Below are 23,772 nucleotides of genomic sequence, written 5' to 3'. Positions count from 1 at the left end.
ATAACTTCCTCTTATCACTGAATCCCAATCCTTCCCTCTTCCTTCTCACGCAATTTTATCCTCTCCGCCCCCCCCGTATGTGTGAGGAACCCCGAGTGTCACATCCCCACTGCTACTACATCCCTACTACACCGCTACTACATCCCCACCGAGCGACATTCTTCCAGCTTCACACCAACTGTATAGACACCCCTACTACACCGCTACTACACCGCGACTACACCGCTACTACACCGCGACTACACCGCTACTACACCCCTACTACACCCCTACTACACCGCTACTACACCGCTACTACACCCCTACTACACCGCTACTACACCGCTACTACACCCCTACTAGACCGCTACTACATCCCCACCGAGCAACATTCTTCCAGCTTTACACCAACTGTATAGACACCCCTACTACACCGCTACTACACCCCTACTACACCGCTACTACACCCCTACTACACCGCTACTACACCGCTACTACACCGCTACTACACCCCTACTACACCGCTACTACACCCCTACTAGACCGCTACTACATCCCCACCGAGCAACATTCTTCCAGCTTTACACCAACTGTATAGACACCCCTACTACACTGCTACTACACCGCTACTACACCGCTACTACACCCCTACTACACCGCTACTACACCGCTACTACACCCCTACTACACCGCTACTACACCCCTACTACACCCCTACTACACCGCTACTAAACCCCTACTACACCCCTACTACACCGCTACTACACAGCTACTACATCCCCACCGAGCAACATTCTTCCAGCTTTACACCAACTGTATAGACACCCCTACTACACCGCTACTACACCCCTACTACACCCCTACTACACCCCTACTACACCGCTACTACATCCCCACCGAGCAACATTCTTCCAGCTTTACACCAACTGTATAGACACCCCTACTACACCGCTACTACACCCCTACTACACCCCTACTACACCCCTACTACACCGCTACTACATCCCCACCGAGCAACATTCTTCCAGCTTTACACCAACTGTATAGACACCCCTACTACACCGCTACTACACCCCTACTACACCCCTACTACACCGCTACTACATCCCCACCGAGCATCATTCTTCCAGCTTTACACCAACTGTATAGACACCCCTACTACACCGCTACTACACCCCTACTACATCCCCACCGAGCGACATTCTTCCAGCTTTACACCAACTGTATAGACACCCCTACTACACCGCTACTACACCCCTACTACACCGCTACTACATCCCTACTACACCGCTACTACATCCCTACTACACCGCTACTACATCCCCACCGAGCGACATTCTTCCAGCTTTACACCAACTGTATAGACACCCCTACTACACCCCTACTACACCGCTACTACATCCCTACTACACCCCTACTACACCCCTACTACACCGCTACTACATCCCCACCGAGCAACATTCTTCCAGCTTTACACCAACTGTATAGACACCCCTACTACACCGCTACTACACCCCTACTACATCCCCACCGAGCGACATTCTTCCAGCTTTACACCAACTGTATAGACACCCCTACTACACCGCTACTACACCGCTACTACACCCCTACTACACCGCTACTACATCCCTACTACACCCCTACTACACCCCTACTACACCGCTACTACATCCCCACCGAGCAACATTCTTCCAGCTTTACACCAACTGTATAGACACCCCTACTACACCGCTACTACACCGCTACTACACCCCTACTACACCGCTACTACATCCCTACTACACCCCTACTACACCCCTACTACACCGCTACTACATCCCCACCGAGCAACATTCTTCCAGCTTTACACCAACTGTATAGACACCCCTACTACACCGCTACTACACCCCTACTACATCCCCACCGAGCGACATTCTTCCAGCTTTACACCAACTGTATAGACACCCCTACTACACCGCTACTACACCGCTACTACACCGCTACTACACCTCTACTACACCGCTACTACACCCCAACTACACCCCTACTACACCGCTACTACACCCCTACTACACCCCTACTACACCGCTACTACACCGCTACTACATCCCCACCGAGCAACATTCTTCCAGCTTTACACCAACTGTATAGACACCCCTACTACACTGCTACTACACCCCTACTACACCCCTACTACACCGCTACTACATCCCCACCGAGCAACATTCTTCCAGCTTTACACCAACTGTATAGACACCCCTACTACACCGCTACTACACCCCTACTACACCCCTACTACACCCCTACTACACCGCTACTACATCCCCACCGAGCAACATTCTTCCAGCTTTAAACCAACTGTATAGACACCCCTACTACACCGCTACTACATCCCCACCGAGCAACATTCTTCCAGCTTTACACCAACTGTATAGACACCCCTACTACACCGCTACTACACCCCTACTACACCGCTATTACACCCCTACTACACCGCTACTACACCCCTACTACACCGCTACTACATCCCTACTACACCGCTACTACATCCCTACTACACCACTACTACATCCCTACCGAGCGACATTCTTCCAGCTTTACACCAACTGTATAGACACCCCTACTACACCGCTACTACACCCCTACTACACCGCTACTACATCCCCACCGAGCGACATTCTTCCATCTTTACACCAACTGTATAGACACCCCCACTACACCGCTACTACACCCCTACTACACCCCTACTACACTGCTACTACATCCCCACCGAGCGACATTCTTCCAGCTTTACACCAACTGTATAGACACCCCTACTACACCGCAACTACACCCCTGCTACATCCCTACTACACTGCTACTACATCCCTACTACACTGCTACTACTTCCCTACTACACCGCTACTACATCCCTACCGAGCGACATTCTTCCAGCTTTACACCAACTATATATATATACCAGACCTAGGGGTTCTCTAGGAACTGGAAATCACTGTATAGACACCCCTACTACACCGCTACTACACCGCTACTACATCCCTACTACACCGCTACTACATCCCTAGTACACTGCAACTACACCACTGCTACATCCCTACTACACAGCTACTACATCCCTACTACACTGCTACTACATCCCTACTACACCACTACTACATCCCTACTACACAGCTACTACATCCCCACTACACAGCTACTACATCCCTACTACACCGCTACTACACCACTGCTACATCCCTACTACACCGCTACTACATTCCTACTACACCGCTACTACATCCCTACTACACAGCTACTACATCCCTACTACACCACTACTACATCCCTAATACACTGCTACTACATTCCTACTACACAGCTACTACATCCCTAATACACCACTACTACATCCTTAATACATCGCTACTACATCCCTAATACACCGCTACTACATCCCTACTACACCACTGCTACATCCCTACTACATCCCTACTACACCACCACTACATTCCTACTACACCACTACTACATCCCTAATACACCACTACTACATCCTTAATACACCGCTACTACATCCCTAATACACCACTACTACATCCCTAATACACCGCTACTACATCCCTACTACACCACTGCTACATCCCTACTACACTGCTACTACATCCCTACTACACCGCGACTACACCACTGCTACATCCCTACTACACCGCCACTACATCCCTTCTACACCGCGACTACACCACTGCTACATCCCTACTAAACTGCGACTACACCACTGCTACATCCCTACTACACCGCTACTACATCCCTACTACACTGCTACTACATCCCTACTACACAGCTACTACATCCCTACTACACTGCTACTACATCCCTAATACACCACTACTACATCCCTACTACACAGCTACTACATCCCTACTACACTGCTACTACATCCCTACTACACCACTACTACATTCCTACTACACCACTACTACATCCCTAATACACCACTACTACATCCTTAATACACCGCTACTACATCCCTAATACACCGCTACTACATCCCTAATACACCGCTACTACATCCCTAATACACCACTACTACATCCCTACTACACCACTGCTACATCCCTACTACACTGCTACTACACCGCGACTACACCACTGCTACATCCCTACTACACTGCGACTACACCACTGCTACATCCCTACTACACTGCTACTACATCCCTACTACACCGCTACTACATCCCTACTACACCGCGACGACACCACTGCTACATCCCTACTACACCGCTACTACATCCCTACTACACCGCTTCTACATCCCTACTACACTGTGACTACATCCCTACTACACCGCTACTACATCCCTACTACAGCGCTACTACACCACTACTACATCCCTACTACACCGCTACTACATCCCTACTACACCCCTAATACATCCCTACTACACCCCTAATGCATCCCTACTACACCACTACTACACCCCTAATACAGCCCTACTACACCACTACTACACCCCTAATACACTGCTACTACACCCCTAATACACTGCTACTACACCGCTAATACAACCCTAATACATCCCTACTACACCGCTACTACACCCCTAATACATCCCTACTACACCCCTAATACATCCCTACTACGCTGCTACTACACCCCTAATACATTTCTACTACACCGCTACTACACCACTACTACACTCCTAATACATTTTTACTACACCGCTACTACACCACTACTACACCCCTAATACATTTCTACTACACCGCTACTACACCACTACTACACTCCTAATACATTTTTACTACACCGCTACTACACCACTACTACACCCCTAATACATTTCTACTACACCACTACTACATCCCTAATACACTCCTACTACACCGTTACTACACTCCTAATACATTTCTACTACACCGCTACTACACCCCTAATACATTTCTACTACACTGCTACTACACCCCTAATACATCATTACTACACTCCTAATACAGTTCTAATACACCGCAACTACACCCCTACTACACTCCTAATACATTTCTACTACACCGCTACTACACCCCTAATACCTATCTACTACACCACTACTACACCCCTACTACACCACTACTACACCCCTAATACATTTCTACTACACTGCTTCTACACCCCTAATACATTTCTACTACACCCCTAATACATTTCTACTGCACCGCTAGTACATTTCTACTACACCACTACCACACCCATACTACACTGCTACTACACCCCTAATACATCATTACTACACTCCTAATACAGTTCTAATACACCGCAACTACACCCCTACTACACTCCTAATACATTTCTACTACACCGCTACTACACCCCTAATACCTATCTACTACACCACTACTACACCCCTACTACACCACTACTACACCCCTAATACATTTCTACTACACTGCAACTACACCCCTAATACATTTCTACTACACCCCTAATACATTTCTACTACACTGCGACTACACCCCTAATACATTTCTACTACACCACTACTACACCCCTAATACATTACTACTACACTGCTACTACAACCCTAATACATCCCTTTTAGACCGTTACTACACTCCTAATACATTTCTACTACACCCCTAATGCATTTCTACTACACTGCTACTACACCCCTAATACATGTCTACTACACCGCTACTACACCCCTAATACACCATTAATACATTTCTAATACACCGCTACTACACCCCTACTACACTGCTACTACACTCCTAATATATTTATACTACACCGCTACTACACTCCTAATACATTTCTACTACACCCCTAATACATTTCTACTACACCACTACAACACCCCTAATACATTTCTACTACACTGCTATTACACCCCTAATACATCCCTACTACACTGTTACTACACCCCTAATACATCCCTACTACACCATTACTACACTCCTAATACATTTCTACTACACTGCTACTACACTCCTAATACATTTCTACTACATCCCTAATACATTTCTACTACACCGCTACTACACCCCTAATACATTTCTACTACACCCCTAAAACATTTCTACTACGCTGCTACTACACCCCTACTACATCGTTACTACACTCCTAATACATTTCCACTAAACAGCTACTAGACCACAACTACACCACTACTATACCTCTACCACACCTCTACTACACCTCCAATACAATGCTACAACACTACTACTGCATTTCTACTACACCGTTACTATACTTCTACCACACATCTACTATACTGCTACTACACCACTACTGCACCTTTACTACACCACCACTACAACTACCACAACTATAACTCTACTACACTGCTACTACACCACTATTACACTGCTAAGACACCATCACTACACCTCTACAACATGGCTACTACTGTATATCACTATGACTACACCACTACTACACTGCTACTACAGTGATCTTCACCTTACTTCCAGGATAAGGAATACAAAGTGTTCTCTGATTGGATGAGATGGAGATCATGATGTCACTGCTCCACCTCTCCACCTCATCCAATCACAGATTCTTTCCATTCATTGAGAAAATGTAAAATGTTCTCTGAATGGCGCCGATAACAAGAAAGTGACTTCCTGTGTGCGGTGCGGCTCCTCGGATCACATGACTGAGATGACACTTTGATGTAATTCCACATTCTATGGGGCCGAGTTATTCTGTAAATTGCACCAAGTAGTACAGAAACCTTTTCCTGACTTCATTTATCAGAACCGGCAACATTGAAAGCAAAGCGATTTCCATTATCATGTGATTTACATCAGTGAGAACCGGGACTCACTCCACACAGGACCCAGAAACTACCAATCATCCCTGTAGTAGCGGTGAGGTAGAGGTGCAGTAGCTGTGTATTAATGGTGTAGTAAAGATGTGGTAGCGGTGAGGTAGTAGGGTAGTAATGGTATAGTAGAGATATAATAAGGGTCTAGTAGCTGTGTAGTAGAGATATAGTTGTGGTGAGGTAGTAGTGATGTGATAGCGTAGTAGTAGCGGTGCAGTAGAGGTGCAGTAGCAGTGTAGTAGTGGTGTAGTAGAGATGTAGTTGTGGTTAGGTAGTAGGGTGGTAGTGATTTAGTAGCGGTGTACTAGAGGTGTAGTAGCAGTGTAGTAGTGTTGTGATAATGGTGCAGTAGCAGTGTGATAGCGATGTAGTAGCAGTGTAGTAGAGGTGCAGTAGTAGTGTAGTAGTGGTGTGATAGCGATGTAATAGCAGTGTAGTAGCTGTGTAGTAGTGGTATGGTAGAGATGTAGCTGTGGTGAGGTAGTAGGGTGGTAGTGATGTAGTAGTGGTGTAGTAGAGGTACAGTAGCAGTGAAGTAGCGGTGTGATAGTGGTGTAGTAGTGGTGTGATACTGGTGTAGTAGCTGTGTAGTAGTGGTGCAGTAGCAGTGTAGTAGAGATGTAGTTGTGCTGAGGTAGTAGGGTGGTAGTGATTTAGTAGTGGTGAAGTAGCAGTGTAGTAGAGGTGTAGTAGCAGTGTAGTATCAGTGTGAGACTGTTGTAGTAGCAGTGTAGTAGAGGTGCAGTAGTGGTGTAGTAGCGGTGTGATAGCAATGTAGTAGACGTGTGATAGTGGTGTAGTAGAGATGTAGTTGTGGTGAAGTAGTAGGGTGGTAGTGATGTAGTAGAGGTGTAGTAGAGGTGTAGTAGAGGTGTAGTAGTGGTGTAGTAGAGGTGTGATAGTGGTGTAGTAGAGGTGTAGTAGTGGTGTAGTAGAGGTGTGATAGTGGTGTAGTAGAGATGTAGTTGTGGTGAGGTAGTAGGGTGGTAGTGGTGTAGTAGTGGTGTAGTAGAGGTGTAGTAGCAGTGTAGTAGAGGTGTAGTAGTGGTGTGATAGTGGTGTAGTAGAGGTGTGATAGTGGTGTAGTAGTGGTGTAGTAGAGGTGTGATAGTGGTGTAGTAGCGATGTAGTTGTGGTGAGGTAGTAGGGTGGTAGTGATGTAGTAGTGGTGTAGTAGGGTGGTAGTGGTGTAGTAGTGGTGTAGTAGAGGTGTAGTAGTGGTGTAGTAGAGTTGTAGTAGTGGTGTAGTAGTGGTGTAGTAGGGTGGTAGTGGTGTAGTAGTGGTGTAGTAGGGTGATAGTGGTGTAGTAGAGGTGTAGTAGTGGTGTAGTAGAGGTGTAGTAGCACTGTAGTAGTGGTTTAGTAGGGTGGTAGTGGTGTAGTAGAGGTGTAGTAGTGGTGTAGTAGTGTAGTAGTAGTGGTGTAGTAGAGATGTGGTTGGGGTGAGGTAGTAGGGTGGTAGTGATGTAGTAGCAGTGTAGTAGTGGTGTAGTAGTGGTGTAGGAGAGGTGTAGTAGTGGTGTAGTAGAGGTGTAGTAGTGGTGTAGTAGTGATGTAGTAGAGGTGTAGTAGTGGTGTAGTAGAGATGTGGTTGGGGTGAGGTAGTAGGGTGGTAGTGATGTAGTAGCAGTGTAGTAGTGGTGTAGTAGTGGTGTAGTAGAGGTGTAGTAGTGGTGTAGTAGTGGTGTAGTAGAGGTGTAGTAGTGGTGTAGTAGTGGTGTAGTAGTGGTGTAGTAGTGGTGTAGTAGAGGTGTAGTAGTGGTGTAGTAGTGTAGTAGTAGAGATGTGGTTGGGGTGAGGTAGTAGGGTGGTAGTGATGTAGTAGCAGTGTAGTAGTGGTGTAGTAGTGGTGTAGTAGTGGTGTAGTAGAGGTGTAGTAGTGGTGTAGTAGTGTAGTAGTAGTGGTGTAGTAGAGATGTGGTTGGGGTGAGGTAGTAGGGTGGTAGTGATGTAGTAGCAGTGTAGTAGTGGTGTAGTAGTGGTGTAGTAGAGGTGTAGTAGTGGTGTAGTAGAGGTGTAGTAGTGGTGTAGTAGTGATGTAGTAGAGGTGTAGTAGTGGTGTAGTAGAGATGTGGTTGGGGTGAGGTAGTAGGGTGGTAGTGATGTAGTAGCAGTGTAGTAGTGGTGTAGTAGTGGTGTAGTAGAGGTGTAGTAGTGGTGTAGTAGTGGTGTAGTAGAGGTGTAGTAGTGGTGTAGTAGTGGTGTAGTAGCGGTGTAGTAGAGGTGTAGTAGTGGTGTAGTAGTGGTGTAGTAGTGGTGTAGTAGTGGTGTAGTAGTGGTGTAGTAGTGGTGTAGTAGTGGTGTAGTAGAGGTGTAGTAGAGGTGTAGTAGTGGTGTAGTAGTGGTGTAGTAGAGGTGTAGTAGTGGTGTAGTAGTGGTGTAGTAGTGGTGTAGTAGAGGTGTAGTAGTGGTGTAGTAGTGGTGTAGTAGAGGTGTAGTAGTGGTGTAGTAGTGGTGTAGTAGTGGTGTAGTAGAGGTGTAGTAGTTATGTAGTAGCAGTGCCTACCACAGTGATTTCCTATGTGACATGTAAATATACCTCTAATTGGTCTGTAATGGACCCCCCTCCCCCCGTTGTTGGTCACTCACCTATGGAGAGAACGAGGATGAAGGGTCTCCTCCGGCCAAACCTGGACACGCAGGTGTCACTCCAGGCCCCCAATAACGGCTGGAGGAGGAAACCTGAGGAAGCCAATCAAATACAAGTCATATTATTACATCATCTTGTGATGTCATAGGAGCTCCCCCTCCCCCCATCCATTGTAGACCCGGACGTGACATCATTGTCGGGGGATCAGATTCACCTTTCATACAATCGGATTGTATAATGCTGCACCGATCGTCTCAGGTCATTACATTAGTAATCAGTTGTTGGTAATTCGATCGCCGATGTGCCGGCTCTACAAATTATAATGCGAGGAATATAACGATCGTATCAACAAACGACTCGCCTCTCCCAGACAGTTCAATAAACCGTCATTTTCATGAAAGGAAGGATCTGAGCGATCGCATGAGAAATGACTGAATGTGGTGAATCTGCTGGGAGGAAGACGATCGGCTCTGGAAATGATCGATGATTTCTCTATTTTCTGTGTATGAGGGACGATCTCACGTCTTTTATGTTGTACATTCGATTGTTTTAGGAAATAAATTAATCCCGCTCCGTGTTCACCTCCGAGATTAGCATGGAAGAGGAACAGGGAGAGCTGAGCTGCTGAGTCACTGCTGGGAGGGGGAGCAGGGTGAGCTGAGCTGCAGAGTCACCGCTGGGAGGGGGAGCAGGGTGAGCTGAGCTGCTGAGTCACTGCTGGGAGGGGGAGCAGGGTGAGCTGAGCTGCAGAGTCACCGCTGGGAGGGGGAGCAGGGTGAGCTGAGCTGCTGAGTCACTGCTGAGAGGGGAAGCAGGGTGAGCTGAGCTGTTGAGTCACTGCTGAGAGGGGGAGCAGGGTGAGCTGAGCTGCTGAGTCACTGCTGAGAGGGGAAGCAGGGTGAGCTGAGCTGTTGAGTCACTGCTGAGAGGGGGAGCAGGGTGAGCTGAGCTGTTGAGTCACTGCTGAGAGGGGGAGCAGGGTGAGCTGAGCTGTTGAGTCACTGCTGGGAGGGGGAGCAGGGTGAGCTGAGCTGCTGAGTCACTGCTGGGAGGGGGAGCAGGGTGAGCTGAGCTGCTGAGTCACTGCCTGGAGGGGGAGCAGGGTGAGCTGAGCTGCTGAGTCACTGCTGAGAGGGGGAGCAGGGTGAGCTGAGCTGCTGAGTCACTGCCTGGAGGGGGAGCAGGGTGAGCTGAGCTGCTGAGTCACTGCTGGGAGGGGGAGCAGGGTGAGCTGAGCTGCTGAGTCACTGCCTGGAGGGGGAGCAGGGTGAGCTGAGCTGCTGAGTCACTGCTGGGAGGGGGAGCAGGGTGAGCTGAGCTGCTGAGTCACTGCTGAGAGGGGGAGCAGGGTGAGCTGAGCTGCTGAGTCACTGCCTGGAGGGGGAGCAGGGTGAGCTGAGCTGCTGAGTCACTGCTGGGAGGGGGAGCAGGGTGAGCTGAGCTGCTGAGTCACTGCTGGGAGGGGAAGCAGGGTGAGCTGAGCTGTTGAGTCACTGCTGTGAGGGGAAGCAGGGGGAGCTGACCTGTTGAGCTTCTGCTGGGAGGGGGAGCAGGGTGAGCTGAGCTGCTGAGTCACAGCTGGGAGGGGGAGCAGGGTGAGCTGAGCTGCTGGGTCACTGCTGGGAGGGGAAGCAGGGTGAGCTGAGCTGCTGGGTCACTGCTGGGAGGGGGAGCAGGGTGAGCTGAGCTGCTGAGTCACAGCTGGGAGGGGAAGCAGGGTGAGCTGAGCTGCTGAGTCACTGTTGAGAGGGGGAGCAGGGAGAGCTGATCTGCTGAGTCACTGTTGAGAGGTGGAGCAGGGAGAGCTGATCTGCTGAGTCACTGCCTGGAGGGGGAGCAGGGTGAGCTGAGCTGCAGAGTCACTGCCTGGAGGGGGAGCAGGGTGAGCTGAGCTGCAGTGTCACTGCCTGGTGGGGGAGCAGGGTGAGCTGAGCTGCAAAGTCACTGCCTGGAGGGGGAGCAGGGTGAGCTGAGCTGCAGAGTCACTGCTGGGAGGGGGAGCAGGGTGAGCTGAGCTGCAGAGTCACTGCTGGGAGGGGGAGCAGGGTGAGCTGAGCTGCTGAGTCACTGCTGGGAGGGGGAGCAGGGTGAGCTGAGCTGCAGAGTCACTGCCTGGAGGGGGAGCAGGGTGAGCTGAGCTGCAGAGTCACTGCCTGGAGGGGGAGCAGGGTGAGCTGAGCTGCTGAGTCACTGCCTGGAGGGGGAGCAGGGTGAGCTGAGCTGCTGAGTCACTGCCTGGAGGGGGAGCAGGGTGAGCTGAGCTGCTGAGTCACTGCTGGGAGGGGGAGCAGGGTGAGCTGAGCTGCAGAGTCACTGCCTGGAGGGGGAGCAGGGTGAGCTGAGCTGCAGAGTCACTGCCTGGAGGGGGAGCAGGGTGAGCTGAGCTGCAGTGTCACTGCCTGGTGGGGGAGCAGGGTGAGCTGAGCTGCTGAGTCACTGCTGGGAGGGGGAGCAGGGTGAGCTGAGCTGCTGAGTCACTGCTGGGAGGGGGAGCAGGGTGAGCTGAGCTGCAGAGTCACTGCCTGGAGGGGGAGCAGGGTGAGCTGAGCTGCAGAGTCACTGCCTGGAGGGGGAGCAGGGTGAGCTGAGCTGCTGAGTCACTGCTGGGAGGGGGAGCAGGGTGAGCTGAGCTGCTGAGTCACTGCTGGGAGGGGGAGCAGGGTGAGCTGAGCTGCAGAGTCACTGCCTGGAGGGGGAGCAGGGTGAGCTGAGCTGCAGAGTCACTGCCTGGAGGGGGAGCAGGGTGAGCTGAGCTGCTGAGTCACTGCCTGGAGGGGGAGCAGGGTGAGCTGAGCTGCTGAGTCACTGCTGGGAGGGGGAGCAGGGTGAGCTGAGCTGCAGAGTCACTGCTGGGAGGGGGAGCAGGGTGAGCTGAGCTGCAGAGTCACTGCTGGGAGGGGGAGCAGGGTGAGCTGAGCTGCTGAGTCACTGCTGGGAGGGGAAGCAGGGTGAGCTGAGCTGCAGAGTCACCGCTGGGAGGGGGAGCAGGGTGAGCTGAGCTGCTGAGTCACTGCTGGGAGGGGGAGCAGGGTGAGCTGAGCTGCAGAGTCACCGCTGGGAGGGGGAGCAGGGTGAGCTGAGCTGCTGAGTCACTGCTGAGAGGGGAAGCAGGGTGAGCTGAGCTGTTGAGTCACTGCTGAGAGGGGGAGCAGGGTGAGCTGAGCTGCTGAGTCACTGCTGAGAGGGGAAGCAGGGTGAGCTGAGCTGTTGAGTCACTGCTGAGAGGGGGAGCAGGGTGAGCTGAGCTGCTGAGTCACTGCTGAGAGGGGGAGCAGGGGGAGCTGAGCTGCTGAGTCACTGCTGAGAGGGGGTCAGGGTGAGCTGAGCTGTTGAGTCACTGCTGGGAGGGGGAGCAGGGTGAGCTGAGCTGCTGAGTCACTGCTGGGAGGGGGAGCAGGGTGAGCTGAGCTGCTGAGTCACTGCCTGGAGGGGGAGCAGGGTGAGCTGAGCTGCTGAGTCACTGCTGAGAGGGGGAGCAGGGTGAGCTGAGCTGCTGAGTCACTGCCTGGAGGGGGAGCAGGGTGAGCTGAGCTGCTGAGTCACTGCTGGGAGGGGGAGCAGGGTGAGCTGAGCTGCTGAGTCACTGCTGAGAGGGGGAGCAGGGTGAGCTGAGCTGCTGAGTCACTGCCTGGAGGGGGAGCAGGGTGAGCTGAGCTGCTGAGTCACTGCTGGGAGGGGGAGCAGGGTGAGCTGAGCTGCTGAGTCACTGCTGGGAGGGGGAGCAGGGTGAGCTGAGCTGCAGAGTCACTGCCTGGAGGGGGAGCAGGGTGAGCTGAGCTGCTGAGTCACTGCTGGGAGGGGAAGCAGGGTGAGCTGAGCTGCTGAGTCACTGCCTGGAGGGGGAGCAGGGTGAGCTGAGCTGCTGAGTCACTGCTGGGAGGGGGAGCAGGGTGAGCTGAGCTGCTGAGTCACTGCCTGGAGGGGGAGCAGGGTGAGCTGAGCTGCAGAGTCACTGCCTGGAGGGGGAGCAGGGTGAGCTGAGCTGCAGAGTCACTGCCTGGAGGGGGAGCAGGGTGAGCTGAGCTGCTGAGTCACTGCTGGGAGGGGGAGCAGGGTGAGCTGAGCTGCAGAGTCACTGCCTGGAGGGGGAGCAGGGTGAGCTGAGCTGCAGAGTCACTGCCTGGAGGGGGAGCAGGGTGAGCTGAGCTGCAGAGTCACTGCCTGGAGGGGAAGCAGGGTGAGCTGAGCTGCAGAGTCACTGCTGGGAGTGGGAGCAGGGTGAGCTGAGCTGCTGAGTCACTGCTGGGAGGGGAAGCAGGGTGAGCTGAGCTGCAGAGTCACCGCTGGGAGGGGGAGCAGGGTGAGCTGAGCTGCTGAGTCACTGCTGGGAGGGGAAGCAGGGTGAGCTGAGCTGCAGAGTCACCGCTGGGAGGGGGAGCAGGGTGAGCTGAGCTGCTGAGTCACTGCTGGGAGGGGGAGCAGGGTGAGCTGAGCTGCTGAGTCACTGCTGGGAGGGGAAGCAGGGTGAGCTGAGCTGTTGAGTCACTGCTGAGAGGGGGAGCAGGGTGAGCTGAGCTGCTGAGTCACTGCTGAGAGGGGAAGCAGGGTGAGCTGAGCTGTTGAGTCACTGCTGAGAGGGGGAGCAGGGTGAGCTGAGCTGCTGAGTCACTGCTGAGAGGGGGCGCAGGGTGAGCTGAGCTGTTGAGTCACTGCCTGGAGGGGGAGCAGGGTGAGCTGAGCTGCAGAGTCACTGCCTGGAGGGGGAGCAGGGTGAGCTGAGCTGCAGTGTCACTGCCTGGTGGGGGAGCAGGGTGAGCTGAGCTGCAAAGTCACTGCCTGGAGGGGGAGCAGGGTGAGCTGAGCTGCTGAGTCACTGCTGGGAGGGGGAGCAGGGTGAGCTGAGCTGCTGAGTCACTGCTGGGAGGGGGAGCAGGGTGAGCTGAGCTGCAGAGTCACTGCCTGGAGGGGGAGCAGGGTGAGCTGAGCTGCAGAGTCACTGCCTGGAGGGGAAGCAGGGTGAGCTGAGCTGCAGAGTCACTGCTGGGAGGGGGAGCAGGGTGAGCTGAGCTGCAGAGTCACTGCTGGGAGGGGGAGCAGGGTGAGCTGAGCTGCTGAGTCACTGCTGGGAGGGGAAGCAGGGTGAGCTGAGCTGCAGAGTCACCGCTGGGAGGGGGAGCAGGGTGAGCTGAGCTGCTGAGTCACTGCTGGGAGGGGGAGCAGGGTGAGCTGAGCTGCAGAGTCACCGCTGGGAGGGGGAGCAGGGTGAGCTGAGCTGCTGAGTCACTGCTGAGAGGGGAAGCAGGGTGAGCTGAGCTGTTGAGTCACTGCTGAGAGGGGGAGCAGGGTGAGCTGAGCTGCTGAGTCACTGCTGAGAGGGGAAGCAGGGTGAGCTGAGCTGTTGAGTCACTGCTGAGAGGGGAAGCAGGGTGAGCTGAGCTGTTGAGTCACTGCTGAGAGGGGGAGCAGGGTGAGCTGAGCTGCTGAGTCACTGCTGAGAGGGGGAGCAGGGGGAGCTGAGCTGCTGAGTCACTGCTGAGAGGGGGTCAGGGTGAGCTGAGCTGTTGAGTCACTGCTGGGAGGGGGAGCAGGGTGAGCTGAGCTGCTGAGTCACTGCTGGGAGGGGGAGCAGGGTGAGCTGAGCTGCTGAGTCACTGCCTGGAGGGGGAGCAGGGTGAGCTGAGCTGCTGAGTCACTGCTGAGAGGGGGAGCAGGGTGAGCTGAGCTGCTGAGTCACTGCCTGGAGGGGGAGCAGGGTGAGCTGAGCTGCTGAGTCACTGCTGGGAGGGGGAGCAGGGTGAGCTGAGCTGCTGAGTCACTGCTGAGAGGGGGAGCAGGGTGAGCTGAGCTGCTGAGTCACTGCCTGGAGGGGGAGCAGGGTGAGCTGAGCTGCTGAGTCACTGCTGGGAGGGGGAGCAGGGTGAGCTGAGCTGCTGAGTCACTGCTGGGAGGGGGAGCAGGGTGAGCTGAGCTGCAGAGTCACTGCCTGGAGGGGGAGCAGGGTGAGCTGAGCTGCTGAGTCACTGCTGGGAGGGGAAGCAGGGTGAGCTGAGCTGCTGAGTCACTGCCTGGAGGGGGAGCAGGGTGAGCTGAGCTGCTGAGTCACTGCTGGGAGGGGGAGCAGGGTGAGCTGAGCTGCTGAGTCACTGCCTGGAGGGGGAGCAGGGTGAGCTGAGCTGCAGAGTCACTGCCTGGAGGGGGAGCAGGGTGAGCTGAGCTGCAGAGTCACTGCCTGGAGGGGGAGCAGGGTGAGCTGAGCTGCTGAGTCACTGCTGGGAGGGGGAGCAGGGTGAGCTGAGCTGCAGAGTCACTGCCTGGAGGGGGAGCAGGGTGAGCTGAGCTGCAGAGTCACTGCCTGGAGGGGGAGCAGGGTGAGCTGAGCTGCAGAGTCACTGCCTGGAGGGGAAGCAGGGTGAGCTGAGCTGCAGAGTCACTGCTGGGAGGGGGAGCAGGGTGAGCTGAGCTGCTGAGTCACTGCTGGGAGGGGAAGCAGGGTGAGCTGAGCTGCAGAGTCACCGCTGGGAGGGGGAGCAGGGTGAGCTGAGCTGCTGAGTCACTGCTGGGAGGGGAAGCAGGGTGAGCTGAGCTGCAGAGTCACCGCTGGGAGGGGGAGCAGGGTGAGCTGAGCTGCTGAGTCACTGCTGGGAGGGGGAGCAGGGTGAGCTGAGCTGCTGAGTCACTGCTGGGAGGGGAAGCAGGGTGAGCTGAGCTGTTGAGTCACTGCTGAGAGGGGGAGCAGGGTGAGCTGAGCTGCTGAGTCACTGCTGAGAGGGGAAGCAGGGTGAGCTGAGCTGTTGAGTCACTGCTGAGAGGGGGAGCAGGGTGAGCTGAGCTGCTGAGTCACTGCTGAGAGGGGGCGCAGGGTGAGCTGAGCTGTTGAGTCACTGCCTGGAGGGGGAGCAGGGTGAGCTGAGCTGCAGAGTCACTGCCTGGAGGGGGAGCAGGGTGAGCTGAGCTGCAGTGTCACTGCCTGGTGGGGGAGCAGGGTGAGCTGAGCTGCAAAGTCACTGCCTGGAGGGGGAGCAGGGTGAGCTGAGCTGCTGAGTCACTGCTGGGAGGGGGAGCAGGGTGAGCTGAGCTGCTGAGTCACTGCTGGGAGGGGGAGCAGGGTGAGCTGAGCTGCAGAGTCACTGCCTGGAGGGGGAGCAGGGTGAGCTGAGCTGCAGAGTCACTGCCTGGAGGGGGAGCAGGGTGAGCTGAGCTGCTGAGTCACTGCCTGGAGGGGGAGCAGGGTGAGCTGAGCTGCTGAGTCACTGCTGGGAGGGGGAGCAGGGTGAGCTGAGCTGCTGAGTCACTGCCTGGAGGGGGAGCAGGGTGAGCTGAGCTGCAGAGTCACTGCCTGGAGGGGGAGCAGGGTGAGCTGAGCTGCAGAGTCACTGCCTGGAGGGGGAGCAGGGTGAGCTGAGCTGCTGAGTCACTGCTGGGAGGGGAAGCAGGGTGAGCTGAGCTGCAGAGTCACTGCTGGGAGGGGGAGCAGGGTGAGCTGAGCTGCTGAGTCACTGCTGGGAGGGGAAGCAGGGTGAGCTGAGCTGCAGAGTCACCGCTGGGAGGGGGAGCAGGGTGAGCTGAGCTGCTGAGTCACTGCTGGGAGGGGGAGCAGGGTGAGCTGAGCTGCAGAGTCACCGCTGGGAGGGGGAGCAGGGTGAGCTGAGCTGCTGAGTCACTGCTGAGAGGGGAAGCAGGGTGAGCTGAGCTGTTGAGTCACTGCTGAGAGGGGGAGCAGGGTGAGCTGAGCTGCTGAGTCACTGCTGAGAGGGGAAGCAGGGTGAGCTGAGCTGTTGAGTCACTGCTGAGAGGGGGAGCAGGGTGAGCTGAGCTGCTGAGTCACTGCTGAGAGGGGGCGCAGGGTGAGCTGAGCTGTTGAGTCACTGCCTGGAGGGGGAGCAGGGTGAGCTGAGCTGCAGAGTCACTGCCTGGAGGGGGAGCAGGGTGAGCTGAGCTGCAGTGTCACTGCCTGGTGGGGGAGCAGGGTGAGCTGAGCTGCAAAGTCACTGCCTGGAGGGGGAGCAGGGTGAGCTGAGCTGCTGAGTCACTGCTGGGAGGGGGAGCAGGGTGAGCTGAGCTGCTGAGTCACTGCTGGGAGGGGGAGCAGGGTGAGCTGAGCTGCAGAGTCACTGCCTGGAGGGGGAGCAGGGTGAGCTGAGCTGCAGAGTCACTGCCTGGAGGGGGAGCAGGGTGAGCTGAGCTGCTGAGTCACTGCCTGGAGGGGGAGCAGGGTGAGCTGAGCTGCTGAGTCACTGCTGGGAGGGGGAGCAGGGTGAGCTGAGCTGCTGAGTCACTGCCTGGAGGGGGAGCAGGGTGAGCTGAGCTGCAGAGTCACTGCCTGGAGGGGGAGCAGGGTGAGCTGAGCTGCAGAGTCACTGCCTGGAGGGGGAGCAGGGTGAGCTGAGCTGCTGAGTCACTGCTGGGAGGGGAAGCAGGGTGAGCTGAGCTGCAGAGTCACTGCTGGGAGGGGGAGCAGGGTGAGCTGAGCTGCTGAGTCACTGCTGGGAGGGGAAGCAGGGTGAGCTGAGCTGCAGAGTCACCGCTGGGAGGGGGAGCAGGGTGAGCTGAGCTGCTGAGTCACTGCTGGGAGGGGGAGCAGGGTGAGCTGAGCTGCAGAGTCACCGCTGGGAGGGGGAGCAGGGTGAGCTGAGCTGCTGAGTCACTGCTGAGAGGGGAAGCAGGGTGAGCTGAGCTGTTGAGTCACTGCTGAGAGGGGGAGCAGGGTGAGCTGAGCTGCTGAGTCACTGCTGAGAGGGGAAGCAGGGTGAGCTGAGCTGTTGAGTCACTGCTGAGAGGGGAAGCAGGGTGAGCTGAGCTGTTGAGTCACTGCTGAGAGGGGGAGCAGGGTGAGCTGAGCTGCTGAGTCACTGCTGAGAGGGGGAGCAGGGTGAGCTGAGCTGCTGAGTCACTGCTGGGAGGGGGAGCAGGGTGAGCTGAGCTGCTGAGTCACTGCCTGGAGGGGGAGCAGGGTGAGCTGAGCTGCTGAGTCACTGCTGAGAGGGGGAGCAGGGTGAGCTGAGCTGCTGAGTCACTGCCTGGAGGGGGAGCAGGGTGAGCTGAGCTGCTGAGTCACTGCTGGGAGGGGGAGCAGGGTGAGCTGAGCTGCTGAGTCACTGCCTGGAGGGGGAGCAGGGTGAGCTGAGCTGCTGAGTCACTGCTGGGAGGGGGAGCAGGGTGAGCTGAGCTGTTGAGTCACCGCTGGGAGGGGAAGCAGGGTGAGCTGAGCTGTTGAGTCACTGCTGTGAGGGGAAGCAGGGGGAGCTGACCTGTTGAGCTTCTGCTGGGAGGGGGAGCAGGGTGAGCTGAGCTGCTGAGTCACAGCTGGGAGGGGGAGCAGGGTGAGCTGAGCTGCTGGGTCACTGCTGGGAGGGGAAGCAGGGTGAGCTGAGCTGCTGGGTCACTGCTGGGAGGGGAAGCAGGGTGAGCTGAGCTGCTGAGTCACAGCTGGGAGGGGAAGCAGGGTGAGCTGAGCTGCTGAGTCACTGTTGAGAGGGGGAGCAGGGAGAGCTGATCTGCTGAGTCACTGTTGAGAGGGGGAGCAGGGAGAGCTGATCTGCTGAGTCACTGCCTGGAGGGGGAGCAGGGTGAGCTGAGCTGCAGAGTCACTGCCTGGAGGGGGAGCAGGGTGAGCTGAGCAGCTGAGTCACTGCCTGGAGGGGGAGCAGGGTGAGCTGAGCTGCAGAGTCACTGCCTGAAGGGGGAGCAGGGTGAGCTGAGCTGCTGAGTCACTGCCTGGAGGGGGAGCAGGGTGAGCTGAGCTGCTGAGTCACTGCTGGGAGGGGGAGCAGGGTGAGCTGAGCTGCAGAGTCACTGCCTGGAGGGGGAGCAGGGTGAGCTGAGCTGCTGAGTCACTGCCTGGAGGGGGAGCAGGGTGAGCTGAGCTGCAGAGTCACTGCCTGGAGGGGGAGCAGGGTGAGCTGAGCTGCAGAGTCACTGCCTGGAGGGGGAGCAGGGTGAGCTGAGCTGCAGTGTCACTGCCTGGTGGGGGAGCAGGGTGAGCTGAGCTGCAAAGTCACTGCCTGGAGGGGGAGCAGGGTGAGCTGAGCTGCTGAGTCACTGCTGGGAGGGGGAGCAGGGTGAGCTGAGCTGCTGAGTCACTGCTGGGAGGGGGAGCAGGGTGAGCTGAGCTGCAGAGTCACTGCCTGGAGGGGGAGCAGGGTGAGCTGAGCTGCAGAGTCACTGCCTGGAGGGGGAGCAGGGTGAGCTGAGCTGCTGAGTCACTGCCTGGAGGGGGAGCAGGGTGAGCTGAGCTGCTGAGTCACTGCTGGGAGGGGGAGCAGGGTGAGCTGAGCTGCTGAGTCACTGCCTGGAGGGGGAGCAGGGTGAGCTGAGCTGCAGAGTCACTGCCTGGATGGGGAGCAGGGTGAGCTGAGCTGCAGAGTCACTGCCTGGAGGGGGAGCAGGGTGAGCTGAGCTGCTGAGTCACTGCCGGGAGGGGGAGCAGGGTGAGCTGAGCTGCAGAGTCACTGCCTGGAGGGGGAGCAGGGTGAGCTGAGCTGCAGAGTCACTGCCTGGAGGGGGAGCAGGGTGAGCTGAGCTGCAGAGTCACTGCCTGGAGGGGAAGCAGGGTGAGCTGAGCTGCAGAGTCACTGCTGGGAGGGGGAGCAGGGTGAGCTGAGCTGCAGAGTCACTGCTGGGAGGGGGAGCAGGGTGAGCTGAGCTGCTGAGTCACTGCTGGGAGGGGAAGCAGGGTGAGCTGAGCTGCAGAGTCACCGCTGGGAGGGGGAGCAGGGTGAGCTGAGCTGCTGAGTCACTGCTGGGAGGGGGAGCAGGGTGAGCTGAGCTGCAGAGTCACCGCTGGGAGGGGGAGCAGGGTGAGCTGAGCTGCTGAGTCACTGCTGAGAGGGGAAGCAGGGTGAGCTGAGCTGTTGAGTCACTGCTGAGAGGGGGAGCAGGGTGAGCTGAGCTGCTGAGTCACTGCTGAGAGGGGAAGCAGGGTGAGCTGAGCTGTTGAGTCACTGCTGAGAGGGGAAGCAGGGTGAGCTGAGCTGTTGAGTCACTGCTGAGAGGGGGAGCAGGGTGAGCTGAGCTGCTGAGTCACTGCTGAGAGGGGGAGCAGGGGGAGCTGAGCTGCTGAGTCACTGCTGAGAGGGGGTCAGGGTGAGCTGAGCTGTTGAGTCACTGCTGGGAGGGGGAGCAGGGTGAGCTGAGCTGCTGAGTCACTGCTGGGAGGGGGAGCAGGGTGAGCTGAGCTGCTGAGTCACTGCCTGGAGGGGGAGCAGGGTGAGCTGAGCTGCTGAGTCACTGCTGAGAGGGGGAGCAGGGTGAGCTGAGCTGCTGAGTCACTGCCTGGAGGGGGAGCAGGGTGAGCTGAGCTGCTGAGTCACTGCTGGGAGGGGGAGCAGGGTGAGCTGAGCTGCTGAGTCACTGCTGAGAGGGGGAGCAGGGTGAGCTGAGCTGCTGAGTCACTGCCTGGAGGGGGAGCAGGGTGAGCTGAGCTGCTGAGTCACTGCTGGGAGGGGGAGCAGGGTGAGCTGAGCTGTTGAGTCACCGCTGGGAGGGGAAGCAGGGTGAGCTGAGCTGTTGAGTCACTGCTGTGAGGGGAAGCAGGGTGAGCTGAGCTGCTGAGTCACAGCTGGGAGGGGGAGCAGGGTGAGCTGAGCTGCTGAGTCACAGCTGGGAGGGGGAGCAGGGTGAGCTGAGCTGCTGGGTCACTGCTGGGAGGGGAAGCAGGGTGAGCTGAGCTGCTGGGTCACTGCTGGGAGGGGAAGCAGGGTGAGCTGAGCTGCTGAGTCACAGCTGGGAGGGGAAGCAGGGTGAGCTGAGCTGCTGAGTCACTGTTGAGAGGGGGAGCAGGGAGAGCTGATCTGCTGAGTCACTGTTGAGAGGGGGAGCAGGGAGAGCTGATCTGCTGAGTCACTGCCTGGAGGGGGAGCAGGGTGAGCTGAGCTGCAGAGTCACTGCCTGGAGGGGGAGCAGGGTGAGCTGAGCAGCTGAGTCACTGCCTGGAGGGGGAGCAGGGTGAGCTGAGCTGCAGAGTCACTGCCTGAAGGGGGAGCAGGGTGAGCTGAGCTGCTGAGTCACTGCCTGGAGGGGGAGCAGGGTGAGCTGAGCTGCTGAGTCACTGCTGGGAGGGGGAGCAGGGTGAGCTGAGCTGCAGAGTCACTGCCTGGAGGGGGAGCAGGGTGAGCTGAGCTGCTGAGTCACTGCCTGGAGGGGGAGCAGGGTGAGCTGAGCTGCAGAGTCACTGCCTGGAGGGGGAGCAGGGTGAGCTGAGCTGCAGAGTCACTGCCTGGAGGGGGAGCAGGGTGAGCTGAGCTGCAGAGTCACTGCCTGGAGGGGGAGCAGGGTGAGCTGAGCTGCAGTGTCACTGCCTGGTGGGGGAGCAGGGTGAGCTGAGCTGCAAAGTCACTGCCTGGAGGGGGAGCAGGGTGAGCTGAGCTGCTGAGTCACTGCTGGGAGGGGGAGCAGGGTGAGCTGAGCTGCTGAGTCACTGCTGGGAGGGGGAGCAGGGTGAGCTGAGCTGCAGAGTCACTGCCTGGAGGGGGAGCAGGGTGAGCTGAGCTGCTGAGTCACTGCTGGGAGGGGAAGCAGGGTGAGCTGAGCTGCTGAGTCACTGCCTGGAGGGGGAGCAGGGTGAGCTGAGCTGCTGAGTCACTGCTGGGAGGGGGAGCAGGGTGAGCTGAGCTGCTGAGTCACTGCCTGGAGGGGGAGCAGGGTGAGCTGAGCTGCAGAGTCACTGCCTGGAGGGGGAGCAGGGTGAGCTGAGCTGCAGAGTCACTGCCTGGAGGGGGAGCAGGGTGAGCTGAGCTGCTGAGTCACTGCTGGGAGGGGGAGCAGGGTGAGCTGAGCTGCAGAGTCACTGCCTGGAGGGGGAGCAGGGTGAGCTGAGCTGCAGAGTCACTGCCTGGAGGGGGAGCAGGGTGAGCTGAGCTGCAGAGTCACTGCCTGGAGGGGAAGCAGGGTGAGCTGAGCTGCAGAGTCACTGCTGGGAGGGGGAGCAGGGTGAGCTGAGCTGCTGAGTCACTGCTGGGAGGGGAAGCAGGGTGAGCTGAGCTGCAGAGTCACCGCTGGGAGGGGGAGCAGGGTGAGCTGAGCTGCTGAGTCACTGCTGGGAGGGGAAGCAGGGTGAGCTGAGCTGCAGAGTCACCGCTGGGAGGGGGAGCAGGGTGAGCTGAGCTGCTGAGTCACTGCTGGGAGGGGGAGCAGGGTGAGCTGAGCTGCTGAGTCACTGCTGGGAGGGGAAGCAGGGTGAGCTGAGCTGTTGAGTCACTGCTGAGAGGGGGAGCAGGGTGAGCTGAGCTGCTGAGTCACTGCTGAGAGGGGAAGCAGGGTGAGCTGAGCTGTTGAGTCACTGCTGAGAGGGGGAGCAGGGTGAGCTGAGCTGCTGAGTCACTGCTGAGAGGGGGCGCAGGGTGAGCTGAGCTGTTGAGTCACTGCTGAGAGGGGGAGCAGGGGGAGCTGAGCTGCTGAGTCACTGCCTGGAGGGGGAGCAGGGTGAGCTGAGCTGCAGAGTCACTGCCTGGAGGGGGAGCAGGGTGAGCTGAGCTGCAGTGTCACTGCCTGGTGGGGGAGCAGGGTGAGCTGAGCTGCAAAGTCACTGCCTGGAGGGGGAGCAGGGTGAGCTGAGCTGCTGAGTCACTGCTGGGAGGGGGAGCAGGGTGAGCTGAGCTGCTGAGTCACTGCTGGGAGGGGGAGCAGGGTGAGCTGAGCTGCAGAGTCACTGCCTGGAGGGGGAGCAGGGTGAGCTGAGCTGCAGAGTCACTGCCTGGAGGGGGAGCAGGGTGAGCTGAGCTGCTGAGTCACTGCCTGGAGGGGGAGCAGGGTGAGCTGAGCTGCTGAGTCACTGCTGGGAGGGGGAGCAGGGTGAGCTGAGCTGCTGAGTCACTGCCTGGAGGGGGAGCAGGGTGAGCTGAGCTGCAGAGTCACTGCCTGGAGGGGGAGCAGGGTGAGCTGAGCTGCAGAGTCACTGCCTGGAGGGGGAGCAGGGTGAGCTGAGCTGTTGAGTCACTGCTGGGAGGGGGAGCAGGGTGAGCTGAGCTGCAGAGTCACTGCCTGGAGGGGGAGCAGGGTGAGCTGAGCTGCAGAGTCACTGCCTGGAGGGGGAGCAGGGTGAGCTGAGCTGCAGAGTCACTGCCTGGAGGGGAAGCAGGGTGAGCTGAGCTGCAGAGTCACTGCTGGGAGGGGGAGCAGGGTGAGCTGAGCTGCTGAGTCACTGCTGGGAGGGGAAGCAGGGTGAGCTGAGCTGCAGAGTCACCGCTGGGAGGGGGAGCAGGGTGAGCTGAGCTGCTGAGTCACTGCTGGGAGGGGAAGCAGGGTGAGCTGAGCTGCAGAGTCACCGCTGGGAGGGGGAGCAGGGTGAGCTGAGCTGCTGAGTCACTGCTGGGAGGGGGAGCAGGGTGAGCTGAGCTGCTGAGTCACTGCTGGGAGGGGAAGCAGGGTGAGCTGAGCTGTTGAGTCACTGCTGAGAGGGGGAGCAGGGTGAGCTGAGCTGCTGAGTCACTGCTGAGAGGGGAAGCAGGGTGAGCTGAGCTGTTGAGTCACTGCTGAGAGGGGGAGCAGGGTGAGCTGAGCTGCTGAG

General features: G+C 57.1%; 1 protein-coding gene across 2 annotated transcripts in view; it reads right to left on the bottom strand.

Annotated features, from left to right (window-relative positions):
• The window catches only part of SLC45A1 (solute carrier family 45 member 1), a 58,556-nt gene that overhangs the window by 18,670 nt on the left and 16,114 nt on the right, over nucleotides 1-23,772 (bottom strand). For both annotated transcript variants that reach the window (XM_073603714.1, XM_073603715.1), the window contains exon 3: nucleotides 9,329-9,421. In XM_073603714.1, coding sequence (XP_073459815.1) covers nucleotides 9,329-9,421 — 93 coding nt within the window. The remainder of the gene's footprint in view (nucleotides 1-9,328; nucleotides 9,422-23,772) is intronic.

This window comes from Aquarana catesbeiana, linkage group LG10 (assembly GCF_042186555.1).
Source record: "Aquarana catesbeiana isolate 2022-GZ linkage group LG10, ASM4218655v1, whole genome shotgun sequence".
In the NCBI taxonomy this organism is placed as follows: domain Eukaryota; kingdom Metazoa; phylum Chordata; class Amphibia; order Anura; family Ranidae; genus Aquarana; species Aquarana catesbeiana.
The sequence above is the reverse complement of the archived record's forward strand: the minus strand, read 5'-3'. Positions and strand labels throughout refer to the sequence as shown.